The sequence below is a fragment of the Chrysochloris asiatica genome, unplaced genomic scaffold, assembly GCF_000296735.1.
Source record: "Chrysochloris asiatica unplaced genomic scaffold, ChrAsi1.0 scaffold00038, whole genome shotgun sequence".
Classification (NCBI taxonomy): Eukaryota; Metazoa; Chordata; class Mammalia; order Afrosoricida; family Chrysochloridae; genus Chrysochloris; species Chrysochloris asiatica.
The window spans coordinates 1,859,709-1,877,664 of NW_006408556.1; the positions used below are offsets into that span (position 1 = coordinate 1,859,709).

A 17,956-nucleotide genomic window follows, 5' to 3' on the forward strand; every position below is an offset into this window, starting at 1 on the left:
TCTGAATACTTCATGTAAGTTGGATAATACAATGGGTGTCCTTTCCGGCTGACTGATTTCACTCAGCATGATATTTTCAGCATTCATCCATACTGTAGCATGTGCCAGAACTTCATTTCTCTTTCTGATTGAATAATACTCCATTGTGTGTATGTGCCACATTTTGTTTATCCATTCATTTGTTGATGGACACTTGCTTGGGTTGGTTCCATGTTTTGGCTATTGTGCATAATGCTACAATGAACATTGGTGTACAAATATCAGTTTGAGTCCTTGCCTCCATATCTCTTGAATATGTATCTGGGTGTGTAATGGCTGGGCCATACAGTAATTGAATGCCCTACTTTTTGAGGAATCACCAAACTTTTCCAAAGTACCGCTTTATATTCCCACCAGGGTTCCTCTTTCTGCACACTCTCACCAACACTTGGTATTTGTGCTGTTTTTCTGATCATAGTCTTCCTAGGAATCTTGATGATTAAGTGATTAAATGCTCAGCTGCTAACTGAAAGATTGGTGGTTCAAACACACCAGCCACTCTGCAAGATGCGACAATTTGCTCCTGTAGAATCACACCTCAGAAACCCTGTAGGACAGCTCAGTCCTGTTCTCTGGGGTCATTGGGAATTGGAATCAACGTGACAGCAATAGGTTTGGATGGGGGTGAAGTGGTTTCTCACTATTTTGATTCGCTGTGAGTCCTGGTATGGTGCTGTGGGTTAATACACTATACTACAAGGTCGGCTTGAACTGCAAGGTCACAGGTTCAAGCTCACCAGCCATTCCTTGAAAACCCTATATAGGGTCGCTATGAGTCAGAACTGACTTGATGGGCACTAACGACAACAATAAGTAACAGGGAGTCTTGGTGTGGTGCTGTACTGCTAATTGCAGTTAATAAGCACTGGACTGCTAATCTCAAGGACAGTGATTCAAACCCACCAGCAGCTCTTCTGAAACCCTAAACAGGGTTGCTGTGGTCAGAACTTATTTGATGGCAAATCCTGGTGTGGTGCTGTAGGATAAGCACTGGACCACTAGGTCGATTTGAACTGCAAGATCGTCAGTTCAGCTCACCAATCGCTCCTCGGAAACCCTATACAGGGTCACGCTGAGTTGGAACTGGCTCAACGACACTAAACAATAACAACAACAAATAATAGAGGAGCTCTGGTGGCACAGGGAGTTAAGTTAACCAAATGGTTGGTGGTTCGAAGCCGTTCTGCAGAAGAAAGGTGAGGCAGTCTGATTCTGTACAGAGTTACAGCCTCAGAAGCCCCTTTGGAGCAATTCTACAGTCCTTACACGGTCACTGTGAGTTGGAATTGACTCGGTGGCCGTGGGTTTGGTTTGGTTTTTAAATAACAAATAACACTGAACATCTCTTTATGTGTTTGTTAGCCTTTTATATATCTTCTTTGGAGAAATGTCTTTTCAAGTCCTTTGCCCATTTTTATTGGATTGTTTGTCTTTCTGTTGGAGTTCTCTCAGTTTGTACTGCAGTTGCATTCCTGGAAAAGTCAATGTTTACTAAAACCAGGAGGTAAAAAATACTTTGTGTTTCTGTGTGAAACTCGGCCCAGAGCTTTGCCAGCAGGTTTTCCACCTGCCAGTGTGTGTGTCAGGAGACTGGCAGTCAGCAGGATGTGAGACAGTTCTGAATGCCGGCTATGACCTCAATTGTTGGGACAACTGAAATTAAACACCCCCCCACCCCCGTCACCTGTTTACAAAATGCCCCCTGGTATGACTCCACTCTCCCCAGTGGACTCTAACAAGGCATGGGACCTTTGTGGTAACTGGTTCAGGGGATCCCTGAAAACCCTGACACAGACTGAACGGCAGGAGGACTTCCTGGAGGGGGTGACACTCCAATTGCATCTTGAGGACTGGACAGAACCCTGCAAGCGTATTCTCCAGCAGCAAAAATACATTGCCCACTCACGTCGTGCCCGTTCATCTTCCTGTGGGGGTGGAGTAGGTGAGGCAGCCCTTGGCGGCTTCATCTGCCTGTGGAATTGCCACTTTTCCTGTCTCTCTTATTCAAGGAAGTTCTGTCTTCCTTGGCCGCTGACTCACCTCTTTCTCTTCCTGATGGCACCAAGGGAGTCTCTGCCTCTTCACAGCCTAGTGGGGAAATCCAGTTTTACTTTTAGTTGCCAGGGGCTGGGTGACCAGCTTTGACAGGGGTAGGGAGTGTGTGGGGAGGCACAGCCTTCCTTCTAGAGAGTAGATGAAAGACATGAAGAAGGGGCGCCCTGCCTATGTGATATGCTCCCCAGTTGTCCACTCCACCTGGGAAGTGTCTCCCAACACAGTTGCCTTTGTCCTTTAATGGTACTGGGGCACCATGCAATCATTGAGTCTCAGAACTGCAACATAGAGATATCTCAGAGGCCACTGAGCCTGACTCCTGTGATGGGGAACTCACTACCTACCTCACAACAGAGCCCCCATCACCCATTCTAGCAGTTCACCGTGGCCCAGAATCCTCGTTTTCCTTCCTTCACACTTTACAATGAGATTTCCCAATGCCTGCCACCTTTCGCTAAGTAGAAAAATCTGACACCCTTTCTGGAATTTGAGATTATGAAAATGGTAGGTGTTCTGTCTGCTTTTCTATATAAATTTGTAATCATGGATATATTTCGGCTCCTTGGAATTTTGATATGTTCTGTCTGCACTTGAGCTCTCTAGGAGCTGGGGATTCTTGTGCGAATGAATTATTAAGGAGGAATCTCAGGAGAAGAGAGTGTAGGAGCATGTAGGGCAGGGAAAACCAAGTGAGGATGTGGTTTCAGGTGACAGTAAGCCTCCATCTGATCCCACTGGGTGCTCAGGACTGTGAAGCGCGCCACTGACGATCCCTCCAGAGTTCGGGCTATGATTTTCCTGCATCAATCATTGGCTATAAGCTGCCCCCTTGAGATGGGGAACATAGCTTCCCAGGCATCTCTGGGAAAGATGTTCTCCACTGGCAAACGCAGGCATCCAAAGGACTGTGTGAGCTGTCAGCAGCCAGTACCCACAACAGCAGGGCACAGATAGGGCATAGATATGGGGTTACATTTACTAGCTGCTGTCTAGTTGATTCGGACTCATGATGATCACAAGTCTGTCATAACAGAACTATGCTCTCTAGGGTTTCCAATGGCTGATTTGTCCGAAGTACATCACCAGGCCTTTCTTCCAAGGTACTTCTGGGTGGAGTTGAGCCACTAAGCTCTGGATTAATAGCTGAGTGTGTTAACTGGTCTCCGTACCCTCTGATAAACCTCCTGTGGGAAAAGGGACCCGTGTCGCCTTCCATTTGAGATCCACTGCTCTCAAATCTGCTCCCATGACTTCCCATTCTATGTAACATAACCCAAGCTGCTCCAAATTCAATGGCGTTTCCCCAACCACTTCTGCCTAAACCCCCAGTGGTGTAGGAGCAGAAGTGGGATCTGTTGAAGGCTGGGATATGGGGGCAGAGCTGTGGGCTGGGATGTTTGCAAGGAGGGCCCTGGGCCCCAGATGATCTGTTCTCTCTCTGCCCTGCCCCACCCACAGACTGTCTCTTCAAGGTGTGTCCCATGAACCGCTACTCAGCCCAGAAGCAGTACTGGAAGGCCAAGCTGACCAAGCAGGACAAGGAGAAGATTGCGGACGTGGTGCTGCTGCAGAAGTTGCAGGTGTGTGCATGTGTGCACTTGTGTGTATGACTGTGGGACCAGGAAATGGCAGTAAATGACCCTGCCTGGGGCTGGGATAGGGCATTAGGAGTCTGGTGAGATAGGAGTGGTGAAGCAAAGCCTCAGGTTTTGTACGGGAGTGTCAGGAGGTCTAGGGGCTATGGTCCTGCTGGCATGCCTCACTCTAGAGGGAGTGAGGTGAGACGGGGCTGAGGGATGCAGCTCCCGGGGCTGTGTCTCTCCACTTTGGGCCTTCGTTTTCTCATCGATGTTGGTAGCTGTCATTGACTGACTGATTCGGATTCATGGCAAACCCCATGTAGTGTAGAAAACTATAATCATATAGTTTTCAAGGATCTGACCTATGAAAGACCCCTGGTAGCACAGTGGTTAATGCACTGGGCTGCTAACCAAAAAGGGATCGGCTGTTCAAACCCACCTACAGCTCTGTGGTTGTTCACTTGTGTAAGGATTTGCAACCTTGGAAATCCTATGGAACAATTGTACTCTCTGCTCTGTAGGGTTGCTGTGAGTTGGAATCGATCTGATGGCAGCGGGTTTGGTTTGGGTTTTTTAAGCCTTTCAGTGCAATGGTCAAGCACTCAGCTGCTAACCGGAAAGTCAGCAGTTAGAGCTAGCAGCAGCATTGTGGGAGAAAGATCTTCTGTGAAGATTCCAGCCTTGGCAACCCTGTGGGGCAGTTTGACTCTATCCTATAGGGTAGCAACAGCCATGTTTGATTTTTTGTTTTTTTGGTTTAATTTTTTGGAAGCAGTTTGTCAGGCCTGTCTTGTTAGGTGCCTCTGTGTGGGTCCAAACCACCAGCATTTTGACTAGTAATTTAGTGCTTAACTGTTTGAACTATTCAGGGACTCCTCAACAATAGTGGGAGAGAATGGGCTAGATGGTCTCCGCGGACTACTCTGGATGCAGTGTCAGGGCTGGGATGGGATTTCAAGGGGTCCCGGAGTCTGGCATGTATGTGTGTGCGCCGTGGGGGTCTCCCCGAGCCTGCCCATCACCGTGGTGTGTGTCTGCACAGCATGCAGCCCAGATGGAGCAGAAACAGAACGATACGGAGAACAAGAAGGTGCACGGGGATGTGGTGAAGTATGGCAGCGTGATCCAGGTGAGGAAGCCTACTGCGTGCCTCCTCTGGCCTGCTCCCTGCCCTAGAGGCCTGACAGGCGGTGGGTGGGGGCAAGGGGAGCCAGTAGACATGCCCCCTGGGGTGCGTGTCCTCAAATGGGGGCCTCTGGGATGGCCTTTGTGACTGGGCATCAGGTTCTATGTGTCCTTTTCTGGCTCTGTCATAAGAAACTGTGTCTGTGGATGGGTATTCAGCACGGTGGTCACCAGTGTAGCTTCTGGGAGCCACGTGACGTGATCTAGGTTCAAATCTGGGCTCTGCCCCCGAATTGTGTGGTCTCAGGCAAGTTACTTACTTCCTGGTGCCTCTGTTTCCCCAATAGTAATAGTACTTCCCTCTTGGGGTTGTCGTGAGGTTGCATGAGTGGAACCTGTGGCATATTGTGAACAGTGCTAGCTTCTCACGATGGTCACTGGTGCCAGCTCAGTAGGCACGTAGCTGGTGATTGTCTGTGACTGACTGTGAATTGGATATGTCATCTGTCAGTGTTGTGACTGAGGTTCTAGTGGGGCTGCCCCTAGTTCCCCACCCTGACCACACCACACCCCACCCCACCCGGCCCCCAGCTCCTGCACATGAAGAGCAATAAGTACCTGACTGTGAACAAGAGGCTGCCGGCCTTGCTGGAGAAAAATGCCATGCGAGTGACACTGGATGCCACGGGCAATGAGGGCTCCTGGCTCTTCATCCAGCCCTTCTGGAAGCTGCGGAGCAATGGGGACAATGTGAGGGCAGGGCCAGGCTGGAGGGTCCTGGGTGCTGCTTTGGTGTGGAGATAGGATGAAGGCATGCCCATTTCTGAGGGGCAGACTGAGGCCAGGAGGTCAGGCTCTCTCACTCTTCACCCTGCCCTACCTGTTCCCTATAGGTGGTTGTGGGGGACAAGGTGATTCTGAATCCTGTCAATGCCGGACAGCCTCTGCATGCCAGCAATTATGAGCTCAGTGACAATGCCGGCTGCAAGGAGGTGAGTGGGTGCCCTTCAGGGAAGAGGTGTCCACACCTGTCCAGGCTCGCTGCCCTCAGCCTCCCACTTCTCCCTGAGTAGTCCCTCAACATTTGCTTTCATTCTCCAACCCCTCTCCCCAGCCCCTTGTGCTCTGTTGGGGGCGGGGCTGGCTCCCCCCTCTCCCTGCTGCTGGGCCCTCAGCATTGCTCACCCCCCACTGCCTGGGGGATGAGGGGGAGCCCACCCTGTATCACAGGCGTCTTCACTCTCTGGCAGGTCAACTCTGTGAACTGCAATACCAGCTGGAAGATCAACCTGTTCATGCAGTTCCGGGACCACCTGGAGGAGGTGTTAAAAGGGGTAAGGACTGGGCCCTCCCCACATGACTGACGGCTAGCTCCTCATCCACAGTCCTTCTTTCTGTCTTCCCAGCTCTGTCCCCTGTGTGACCCTACCTCCATACATACCCTATGTCCTCCCCTGGCTCTGCTGTTCCCCTTCCTGCTCCACCCTTATTGGGCTGGACTCTTGTGTCTGGCCTCACAACGCCCCCACTCTACTCTCTCTGGCGGGCTTCCTAAGGGGGTGTCAGTGGTATGCAGGTTCCCACCCCTTATCCTGGGTAGGCCCAGATCTTCTAAGCTGTCTTATCTCCTCCCGACTGCTACTCCATACACCTCTGCCGTGCCCTTTGCCTTCTTTGGTGGAGCAGTTCCCAGGGTGTCTCATGGGCCCTAAGGGAAGAGGGGGTAAGCCTGTGGGACCTAGGGGGGCTTGGAGAAGACCACCAAAAAGACTTGGGGAGGGACCGGATCAAAGGTCTGTGGGACTGTTGGGAAACCATCAGAGATAAATTACACACCAGACTTGGGAGCAGAGAGGAGCATTCAGAGGTTCCTTGAGTAGGGCTGCAGGGGATGGAACTAGCTTGTTGAGGTGTAGGTGGTTGTGTTGAGGGGCAGGTGGGAGGGACACAAGAAGGGTGGGGCTCTTCAGCTTGGGGCAGAGGCAGGTGCACCTGGCCTTGACACCTTTAAGGGGGATAAGCCACAGAGCCGCTGCCCTGAGGAGATGTCCATGTTCCTTGTTTCCTGGTCTCCCCAGAAGCCTGCAGTGGCTCACTCTGTCCTCTCCTCAGCCAGGCTGCTGCCAGATTCTCCTGCCTGCCTCAGACTGACCCCAGTCACCTGCCTACCTCACTTTTTGTCCTGCTATTCCTCCACCTCCACCTCTACTCCCACTCCCCAGTCCCACCCATGCCCCTCTCTCAGGCTGTTTCCTGCCCTCCCAGGCTTTACCCAAATGCCTTCTGCTTCTCTCCCTCCCTCCCTCCTTTCCTTTAAGCCAGTGCATCATCCTCAAATCAATCAAGGCTCAGCCCACATGCCTTCTCTTCCCAGAAGCCTTCCCTGATTGTACATTTCAACCTTGAATCTCGGCAGCATTTACAAAATGCAATATCCCTTGGGTCAAATCCCACAGGTGCCACCTAGAGTGGTTTCCAGTGAATCTGTCTTAGCTTCACTGCTAGATTGCAGACAATTCAGGAGCAAAATGTGTGGGCACAGAGTCCAGCCCTTTCTTGCCCTCACACTGCACTGCCTGGGCGTATAAGCCACTAGGCTCTGCCATAGAACAGACCCAATCTGTGTAAATTCCTCCTTCCCTCTCTCCTTCCTTCCTTCCTTTCTTCACTTACTCATGCATTCACTCCACAGCTTACTCACTCTATGTCCAACACTATGTTCAGCTGACAAGGAAGACAGATCATGCCGTTAGTGGTAAGAATGGCAGCGACACCCATGTGTTCCAGGCCTGCTGGGCACAGGCTTGCTGTGGGAGGAAGTGTGCTGGAGAGGCTAGACTGTGAGCTCAGGTACCCCTCACTCCTCCACAGCCCCTTTGCCACTTGTCATGTGACCCTGGACTTTACTTACCGTCTCTGTACTTGAGCTTCTCCCCACCACAAAATGGGGATAATGATGTATAGACCCCAGAGAGCTAACGTGAGATGGGTGAGAAAATTCATGTAGCATGCTGTGCACAGTGGCCGGGACGTGGTGAAGTGCACAACATTACTTCTTTATAATATTATCACAGTCTTCACAGTATTTGCAAGGAAGTGTTCCCATTTTACAGAAGCTACCCAGGACTCCTGGTGTGGTGCTGTGGGCTAATGCCTCAGACTGCAAAGTCGTTTGAACTGCAAGGTCAGTGGTTCAAGCTCACCAGCTGCTCCTTGGAAACCCTATACAGGGTCACTATGGGTCGGAACTGACTCAACGGCACTTAACAGCAACACCCAGGTTTAGAGACGTTAAGGGACTTATCCAAGGTCACACTGTTCATAAGTACAAGGCCAGGATCACCTTGGCCTGTGTGTCTGGACCCCTTCAGCTGCTCCACTGTAGCAGGGGAGCAGAAGAAATGGTTATGGACTATCAGACAGAAGGAGCCTCAGGAGAGGGGCAGCTGTAGGCCTGGGGGGCTGAGGAGTGTGAGATCCCTCCTGCCCTCATGGTGAGGGTTACTACAGATGGACCCTGGTGTGGGGAGGAGATTAAAGGCCAGTCTGAACATGGGAACTCAGAGAGGGATCTGGGCACAGGTCCTGTTCAGTCTGTCTGGAGAGATGAGATTTGGGGACTTGGATAAGGGCAGTGAGCAGAGGGGCCGGGCCCTGTTCTGGCTGCCCTCTAATGGGGCCAGCTCCAGTTTTACCCTCTGCTTACCCCATGGGAGGGTCCTCTTGTCTGTAGAGGCCATGTCAGCCCTAAGCCCATGCCCCTCTGTTTTCAGGGGGATGTGGTACGGCTATTCCATGCAGAGCAGGAGAAGTTCCTGACATGTGATGAATACAAGAGCAAGCTGCAGGTGTTTCTACGGACCACACTGCGGCAGTCTGCCACCTCGGCCACCAGCTCCAATGCCCTCTGGGAGGTGGAGGTCAGAGCCCAGCCCTCACTCAACCTTCAGCTTTCTCTCCAGACCCAGCCTTCACCCTTCCCTCCTTCCCATCAGCCACAAGGTGGAGGCCAAGCTCCGTCTCTCTCTGAGCCCTTGGAGAACCAAGGGGCCAGAGACGGTCCAGGTCCCCTCCTACCCCAAGCTCCCAGGGGCCTGAGCGCCCCCTGCCAGACCAGCCTTTCTTCCCTCCTTCAACTTGTACCCCTCACCCCAGGTGGTCCACCATGATCCCTGCCGGGGAGGAGCTGGCCACTGGAATGGCCTGTATCGCTTCAAACACCTAGCCACTGGCAACTACCTGGCCGCTGAGGTGAGTGGGGAGGCAGAGGGCATTCTGGAAATGCAGGCTGTATGTTTGCAAAGGTGGGTGTGCACAGTGCTAGGAAACTCGGGACCTGGCTGTGCATACACACAGGCTTACATACCACATGTACCCACTGCCACGGAGTCGGTTCCAATTCATGGTTTCCGAAGCTATAAATCTTTACAGGAGCAGAAAGCCTCATCTTTCTCCCAAGGAACAGCTGGTGGGTTTGAACTGCTGATCTTGGGGTTAGGAGCCCAGTGCTAAATTGTACTTATGCATTTATTTAGCAAATAATATCAAATGAATTCAGAACTATAAATAAGCCTAGTACATATTACTGTGTACCAACCCTACACAGGGCTGTTATGAGTCCGAACTGACTCCACAGCACTTAACAATAACAACTATGTGCTAGGTACTAGTCTGGGGGCCAGGATCCAGTAGTGAACACAACTCCCAGCCCTTGTGAGACTTGCATTATATATTCACGTCTGTCTGTACGTGCACCCATTTGTGTGTGCTGGGAGCACTTGTGTGTGTGTGTGCATTTTGTGTGTATGTGTGTATTGACATATTATGAGAGGACTTCCAAAAGTTCATGGAAAAAATTTCATTATCTTGTAATTCCATTAACTTTTAGAAGTCCCACGCCTGTGTGTGCTGGTGTTGTGTGTGTGTATGTGTTGGTGTGTATGTTCAGTTGTGGGCCTACAGTGAGTGGTCGTGAAGGCTAAGGCCTGGGGGCTCCCCCAGGAGTGACATGGGCTTTGGGAGAGGAATGTGTGCCCCTGGGAGGGTAGGGGCTGCCATTCCTGGCCCAGGGTCCTATGTGGGCCTTGTTTTGGAATGGGGTCATGTGGGTGTAGCTTGGGCTCAGGAGCAACACCCCATCTTGTCTTATCCAGGAGAATCCCAGCTACAAGGGCGATGCCCTGGATCCCAAGGCAGCAGGAATGGTGCGGATCAAAGCAGGGCTCAGGCCTGGGGAATGGTGACTGTGAGCCCGCCTTAGGGTGGGCAGGGGGAGAGAGGCAGGGGGTGGAAGGCCATGAAACTTTGGGCAGTGGGATGGAGGAGGCTCCTCAGGTGGGATCCCAGGTAGTTTTGGGGGTCTGGAGAGGGGTGCTTCTGCCTGAGTTAAGGTCCTCACTTTTTAGGGTGCCCAGGGCCGTGTAGGCCGCAGGAATGCTGGGGAGAAGATCAAGTACCGCCTGGTGGCTGTGCCCCATGGGAACGACATCGCTTCCCTCTTTGAACTGGACCCTACCACGTTGCAGAAAACTGACTCCTTTGTGCCCCGGTGGGTATACACTGTCTGCCTGGAGGCTGGATCGGGTGCCCAGGCTGGACCATCCCATTCCTGGGACTCTCCACAACTCCCATTCCTCTGTCTTTGAGGTCTTTTGGCTTTGGAGGTTCCTACATGTCCCACTACCCTTGGGAATCCAACCTTGTTGTTGTTGTTAAGTGCTGTTGAATCAGTTCTGACTTATATCGACCCTGTATAGGATTGTGGGTTATTGTTGTCTTGGTTGTCTCATAGAGACTCTGTATAGGGTTTCTGAAGAGTGACTGGTGAGCTTGAACCACTGACATTGTGGTTCAAACGACCTTGCAGTCTAGCACATTAACCCACAGCGCCACACCAGGACTCCAGGAGTCTTGGTAGTGTTGTGGATTACGAGCTGGGATGCTTACAGCAGTTCGAGTCTACCAGACACTCTACAAGAGAAAGATGAGGCTTTCTGTTCCTACAAAGATATATAACCTTGGAAACCCTACATAGGACTGCTATGAGTTGGAACCGATTCGACAGCACATAACCACTACCATCGTAAGAATTCTGAGGAGCCACTGATGGGTTTGAACCATCAACTTTGCTGTCATTACTTTCTCCAGGACTCCTCTATGACTTGTTGTCGTTAAGTGCCATCGAGTCAGTTCCGACCCAGAGTGACTCTTTATAGGGTTTCTGAGGAGCAGCTGGTGAGCTTGAACTGCCGGCCTTGTGGTTCGAAGCGACTTTGCAGTTCAGTGCATTAACCCACAGTGCCACCCCAGGACTCCCTCTGTGACGTTAGGGCAGCTGACTTCCACTGAGCACTTACTGTGAGCCCAGCAGCGGGTTCTGTCTTCGGCTGGGCCTTTGGCTTGTTGTTTTATCAAAATGCCTTCTCTTGAGGGTCATTGGTCTGCACATTCAGATACAACTGACAGAGTACAGCAGCTCGAGGATCCAAACACTGGACCCACTGACCTTTAAGGTCCCCTTCAGGCAACCCTGAGATTCTAGAACCTGAAATCCAGAAACTTCCTGGGGGAGAATCTGGACCTTAGCATTTACCACCTGTGAGACCCAAGGCAGATTATGCATTCACTGTGCTTCCCCATCCCTCAAGTAGGATAAGCACATCTCCCCAAACAGGGCTGTTGGGAGAAGTAATTGGGTCATCTAGTCCTGTCTTTGGGGTCAGGTGCATTTTAGAATTCAGATAGTTTTTATTTTAGAAAGGTAATCATATATTTCATTATCAAACATGTGAATGTGTCTGCTAAGAAATATGTGCGTATGTGGGATAGTCTTAAAAGAGCCTCATTTGGTCCCAACTTTATAAGTTTTGGAACGTTTTGAATGTGGGAAGTGTGGCTAGGCCTTGAGTAGAGTGGTTACAACAGGGCCCAGGTTTCATGTTTACTTTGGTGGCTCTTCTGTGGCCTCAGGCTCCCTGTGGGCAGTGAGGGCATCAGTGAGGTGGAAAGTGTGAAACTGGGGTGTATTCCTGAAGCCGGCCCTCTGCCTCACCTGCAGGAACTCGTACGTCCGACTGCGGCACCTCTGCACCAACACGTGGATCCAGAGCACGAATGTACCCATTGACATTGAGGAGGAGCGGCCCATTCGGCTCATGGTGAGGCCACCAGGCAGGGCATGGGCAGGGCTTGGCCTAGCTTGTCCTGGGTGCTCTGCTGACCCCTGTCCCTACAGCTAGGCACCTGCCCCACCAAGGAGGACAAGGAGGCCTTTGCCATTGTATCGGTGCCTGTGTCTGAGATCCGAGACCTGGACTTTGCCAATGATGCTAGTTCCATGCTGGCCAGTGCCGTGGAGAAACTCAATGAGGGCTTCATTAGCCAGAATGACCGCAGGTAGGCGACAGGTTATTGGAGTGACTTTGCCCTTCTGGGTCTGCAGTTCATGAACAAAGGACTTATAGAGCAGAAGGTGGGACAGGCTGGGCTAGGACTGGATTGAGGTGGGGCCCTGGCTGACCCTGGCCCCTGAAGCTGGTATCTGCCTCCCTCCTACCAGAACTGATCCTATGAGGGATCCATCATTACTCTATTTTACTGATGATGGGACTGAGACTCAGAGAGGTTAAGAGATTTGCCCAGAATTGCACACCTATTAAGTGGCAAAGTCAGGATGGAAATGCAGATTCCTTCACATCAAGTACCCTGTCTTGTGCTGTTCCATTCCAAATTGGACTGAGATTCTTTGTCTTGAGAACACACTTTGGAAGCCTGAGTACATGGAGCTTGGGACCTGGGTGTGTTTTGAGAGCAGTCCAGGGGAAAGCTGGCAAGAGCAGTTGAATCCGATGACTTTGTGCTTTGAGCAACAGGGCCAGTGAATGATGTAATGAAAGCTGTGTTTTAGGAAGGGCTGGTTGCCCACCAGGGATGTGCTGGGTGGGTACTGGGGAAGATTCTCAAACTCATCATCTTTGGTGTCTCCTTGCCCAGGTTTGTCATCCAGCTGCTGGAGGACCTGGTGTTCTTTGTCAGCGATGTCCCCAACAATGGGCAAAACGTCCTGGACATCATGGTCACCAAGCCCAACCGGGAACGGCAGAAGCTGATGAGGGAGCAGAACATCCTTAAACAGGTGCCTGTGTCCACGCGTGTGTGTGTGTGTGTGTGTGTGGTGCTGGGAGAGGCCGGGACCTGCATGGCAGACCCTGGACAGGGAGCCAGGGGTTGGGGGTTGCAACTGGGGTGAGGAACATGGTGCCTTTAAAGATCCAGTTGAGCTTCAGCCTCACCCTATGGCTGTCTCCCCTCTTTAAAAAAGATTTGTTTTTACTGAGCCCTTAACATGTTCCAAAGGAGCTCTGATGATGCTGTAGGGTAAGCACTGACTGCTAACTACAAGGCTGGTGGTTCAGACCAACCTGTGGCTCTGAGGGAGAAAGATGAAGCTTTACAGTCTTGGAAATCCGATACAAGGTCGCTTTGAGTCAAAATCATTTTGATTGCAGTGGGTTTGTTTTGTTTGAGGTGGAGTACATGCCAAGGGGCCTTGGTAGTCAGGGTTAAATGTTGGACTGCCAACCGAAAGGTCAGTGGTTCAAACTCACCAGCCACTCCATGGGAGAAAGAATGAGACTTAACTGCTCCCATTAGGATCGATAATCTGGGAACCCCTATGAGGCAACCCTACGCTGTCTGATAGAATCGTTATGATTCAGAGTTGACTTGAGAGCAGTGGGTTTGGTTTTTGGGTTTTTTTAATCAGGTGCCAGGCTCCATCCTGAGTGCCTTACGTGGATTGATTTATTTAATCCTCAAAACCCTGAGGAAGCTATTATTACCCTCACTTCATCAGTGAGGAAACTGAAGCTCACAAAGGTTAAATAACTTGACTTGGATCACATAGCTAGGAAATAGCAGGGCTAGGATTTGAACTCAGAATGGCTTGGTTTAGAGCTTGTGTCTTTCAAAAAAAAAAAAAAATTTAAGCTATTTTCACCAAAATTTCTGTTATGAAAAAATCGTAAACATTGAGAAGATATTGAAAGAAGATATACAATGCATATCAGGTGATGGATATACACTGAATGCTGTATATCTAACGCTGGAATCCAACATTTGTTAGCATTTTGTCAGTTTGATTTCATGTAACTCTTTTCCATCCATGCATTTCAAAATAGATTGTAGGTGTCATGAAACTTCACCCCAAAACTTTTCAGTGTGTATCTCCTAAAATTAAAGGCATTGTCCAATAAGATATCACACCTCAGAAAATTAACAGTAATACCCAGTCTATATTACATTTTCCTAATTTCACCAGAATACCTTTTTAAAGCTTGTTTTCAAACCAGAATCCAACCAGTGTTTTCTCATTCTACTCAGTTGTTCGGTTTCTTTGGTATCTGTTCCACTCACCCCCTGTGGTTTCTAAAAAAATATTTTGTAACTATATACAATTTTTTCTTTGCTGAGGCCAGCCTAGGTCTTGCTTCTCACTGACTTGGCCTTGTCTTTTGTCTAGCCTCAGACTCCGGAGCTGTTGTGATTCCCTTAAACCCTGAGCATGGCCTAAATCTGAGATGGGGTTAGAATTCACCCGGGAGCAATGGGCTGGGGGCAGGCGCTGGCCAGAAGTGGAGAGTATTAGGGCCAGCATCATTAGGACCAGTGGTGGGTGAACTGGGGTTGTTGCCCAGTTTAGGAATCAGCTTGGGGTTAATGTCAGAGCTGACTTTGGGGCAGGGCTTCCTGGGACAGTTAGGGGTACAGACAGCTGTGTGGGATCCCTTCTCACCCTCCTTGCTCCCTCCCAGATCTTTGGCATTCTGAAGGCCCCGTTTCGAGACAAGGGGGGTGAGGGCCCCTTGGTGCGATTGGAAGAATTGTCGGACCAGAAGAACGCCCCCTACCAGCACATGTTCCGGCTTTGCTACCGTGTGCTGCGGCATTCCCAGGAAGATTACCGCAAGAACCAGGTGGGTTGTCTGCTGCTTGCCTGGGCCAGAAGCCTCCGTGGCCGGGCACTGCCATCATTCATGTGCTCAGTTAGCCTTTCGTTCATTACCAAGGCAGGGTATCACTTTATCTGTGAATCAGGCACAGTGTTAGGCACTAGGGATACAGGGCGAACCAGACAGTAGGGTCAACTCCATGGGCTGCAACCTGGCCTGGCCTCAGAAGGGATCCATGCTTGTTCTGCTGTCTGTTCTGGAAATTCTCAATGATTTTTAAATTAGAGTCCTGCTATTTGGCAATGGGACCCACAAATCAAGGACCCAGTCATGCCAGACAGAGCAGGTCCCTCCCTGTGGAGGTTTCACTCTAAGGGTACACAGGTCACGAGCTAAACTACTCTCCACTGCAAGATGCTCTTCAACTCTGCTTTGGCTTTCTCTCCTGGACTTCCGCCACTGTCTGTGTTAAGGCCCTGTCCTGGAGCTTGGGGGTGGTGTCCTCTCCGGCTGTGGCTCCCCGTGACCCCCACCTGCTGCCCCCAGGAACATATCGCCAAGCAATTTGGGATGATGCAGTCCCAGATCGGCTATGACATCCTGGCCGAGGACACCATCACAGCTCTGCTGCACAACAACCGCAAACTCCTAGAGAAGCACATCACCAAGACCGAGGTGGAGACCTTCGTCAGCCTCGTGCGCAAGAACCGGGAGCCCAGGTGGGCCGGTCACCTTCCCTGCCTCCCTCCCGCTCTGTTAAAATGTTGAAATATTTCTTTTCCTGTTGGTAAACTGCTGCCTCCCTGAGCCCCTGGCCTCCTCAGTCCCTTCCTGAAAACTTGGCTCAATCCAGCAACAAGAAGACTCCTGATGTATCAGGAGACCCCTGAGACGCTTCCCAAAGTCAAGGCCTGTACTGAATCAGTTGTTGAATATTCTGAGTATGACCCTTGCCCTTTTGACCCCTTTAGCCTAGTCCTATGGTCCCCTGTCAATCCTTTCCCTGCTCCAGAATGATGTACTTTCTGGGACAGTGTTTTAGGGAGCATAGTGTCCTAGCTGGGGGAGGGAAGGTGTCATCCCCATTGTGCCAGACCCTGACCCCTCTTTGTCCTTGCTTCTACACCCCAGGTTCCTGGACTACCTCTCTGACCTGTGTGTGTCCAACCACATCGCCATCCCGGTCACACAGGAACTCATCTGCAAGTGTGTGCTGGACCCCAAGAACAGCGACATTCTCATCCAGACTGAGTGAGCCTTGGCCCAGCACCTCACACCCAGGGCTCCACCTACCAGCTCCTGGGCACATACACACCCAGGGCCTGCTGTGTCAGGGTGGGGAAGGGGACACAGAGGAGGCAGAGGTCAGGAGCCTGACCTCGAGAAGCTCATGGTTAGGATTCCCTGTGGAGGCGGCACAGGGGCCCGAGCTGGCTCTCTTTAAGCTCAGAGAGGACTTGGCTGTAGGACTGGGCAGAGGCGTCCTGGCCCTGGCTCCTTGTGATGGGGTGTTGTTCCACAGGCTTCGGCCCGTGAAGGAGATGGCACAGTCCCACGAGTACCTGAGCATCGAGTACTCAGAGGAGGAAGTCTGGCTTACTTGGACTGACAAGAATAATGAGCACCATGAGAAGAGTGTGCGGCAGCTGGCCCAGGAGGCACGGGCTGGCAATGCTCACGATGAGAATGTGCTCAGCTACTACAGGTACCCGCTGGCCGCAGCTCCTTCCCTCCTTTCCCACTGCTGTGTGTCTTCTCTGCAGGCCTCCAGCCAGTCCCTGCCAGGGAATGAGGTGGATCCGCTTTACATGGGCTCCTACCACCTCAAAAATAGGCAGCCCTACCTTCACTCCTTTATCTGGGAAAGATAAGGGAAGGAGGCCCATACAACCCGAAAATCACTGGCTGGCCTTGAGAGCAGGCTCAGCACAGTAACCAGATTTAGAGGAAACCCAAACATGTCTCCAGACATAATAATATTAGATAACACATACTGTTCTAAACACTTCACCTGATCACTCGTTTAAGTCTATAAAGTAGGTGCCATCAGTGGTGTCGCTGTGAGTTAGACATTGGGTTGCTTGCCTCAAGGTTGGCAGTTCAAATCCACAGCCATTCCTGCGGAGAAAAATGAGGCAGTCTGCTTCCATAAAGATTTATAGTCATGGAAAGCCCATGTGTGGTCGCCATGAATCAGAACTGACTTTATGGATATCAGTACCCTCATGGAGCTCTGGTAGAGCTGTGGGTTACTATGAGTTGGACTGCTAACCAAAAGGTTGGCTGTTCGAACCTACTAGCCGCTCTATGGGAAAAAGATGTGTCAGTCTGTTTCTGTAAAGATTTACAGCCTCGGAGCCCTATGGGGCAGTTCTTCTTTGCCCTATAGATTTGCTGTGAGGGTATCAGTACCCTCATTGTAAAGTTGGGGAAAAGAGGTACAGAGAGATAAAGGAACTTGACCAAGGTAATACAGCCTGAAGTGGTGGATTGAAACCTTTTTGCCTGTTTGTTAAATGCTGTCAAGTCGGTTCAGACTCATAGCAACCCTGCATAGGATTTCCAAAGACAGACTGATGGCTTTGAACTGCTGACCTTTCAGTTAGCAGTTCAGTGCTTATCTTACAGTGTCACATCAGGATCTAGGGCCATTTAAACCCAGGGCATCTGGCCCCAGAGCCTGAATTGGTAAGGCAGGTCTCTGAGACAGCAGCTAAGGACTAAGGGCATTCCAGCACAAGTGTAGAGCAAAGCTTCCTGCATTCCTCAGGTTTACTTCTCAAGGTTTACTTTACCAAGATCTCACACCTTCACCAGCTGCTCTTCCTGTCTGGCCCTCACTCTCCTGCCCCAGGCTGGCTCGATCCCTTCCTCACTATTCTTCTCCCTCCCCCAATCTTTCTCTTTCTCTTGCCCCTCAGCCATCCCGCTTTGCACTCAGCACTATATAGACCTGCCCTGGCTGAACATCCTTTGCAAAAAACCCAAATCCACTGCTGCAGAGTCAATTCCAACCATGGCCACCCCATGTTTTGCAGAGTACAACTGCTCCGTGGGGTTTTCTTAGTTGTACCAAAATGGATGTCAAAAGAGACTCAAACTTGCTTTCCACCATAGAGGTGCTAAAGCAAATGGAAGAAATGAGGTAAAAAAGCTGAGAACAAAAAATTTCAAAGGGCATCTCTAGAAGACAAAGTCAAATATTAT

The 17,956-nt window shown here is 50.8% G+C and overlaps 1 protein-coding gene across 1 annotated transcript in view; it reads left to right on the top strand.

Annotated features, from left to right (window-relative positions):
• ITPR3 (inositol 1,4,5-trisphosphate receptor, type 3) overlaps window positions 1-17,956 on the top strand; it is a 91,090-nt gene that overhangs the window by 44,401 nt on the left and 28,733 nt on the right. The window contains exons 3-18 of the mRNA XM_006860367.1: window positions 3,553-3,674; window positions 4,717-4,803; window positions 5,391-5,549; window positions 5,693-5,791; window positions 6,050-6,133; window positions 8,573-8,719; window positions 8,955-9,050; window positions 9,953-10,003; window positions 10,205-10,347; window positions 11,857-11,956; window positions 12,034-12,194; window positions 12,792-12,933; window positions 14,612-14,773; window positions 15,296-15,468; window positions 15,881-16,000; window positions 16,272-16,454. Of these exons, the coding sequence (XP_006860429.1) occupies window positions 3,553-3,674; window positions 4,717-4,803; window positions 5,391-5,549; window positions 5,693-5,791; window positions 6,050-6,133; window positions 8,573-8,719; window positions 8,955-9,050; window positions 9,953-10,003; window positions 10,205-10,347; window positions 11,857-11,956; window positions 12,034-12,194; window positions 12,792-12,933; window positions 14,612-14,773; window positions 15,296-15,468; window positions 15,881-16,000; window positions 16,272-16,454 (2,029 nt within the window). The remainder of the gene's footprint in view (window positions 1-3,552; window positions 3,675-4,716; window positions 4,804-5,390; window positions 5,550-5,692; window positions 5,792-6,049; window positions 6,134-8,572; window positions 8,720-8,954; window positions 9,051-9,952; window positions 10,004-10,204; window positions 10,348-11,856; window positions 11,957-12,033; window positions 12,195-12,791; window positions 12,934-14,611; window positions 14,774-15,295; window positions 15,469-15,880; window positions 16,001-16,271; window positions 16,455-17,956) is intronic.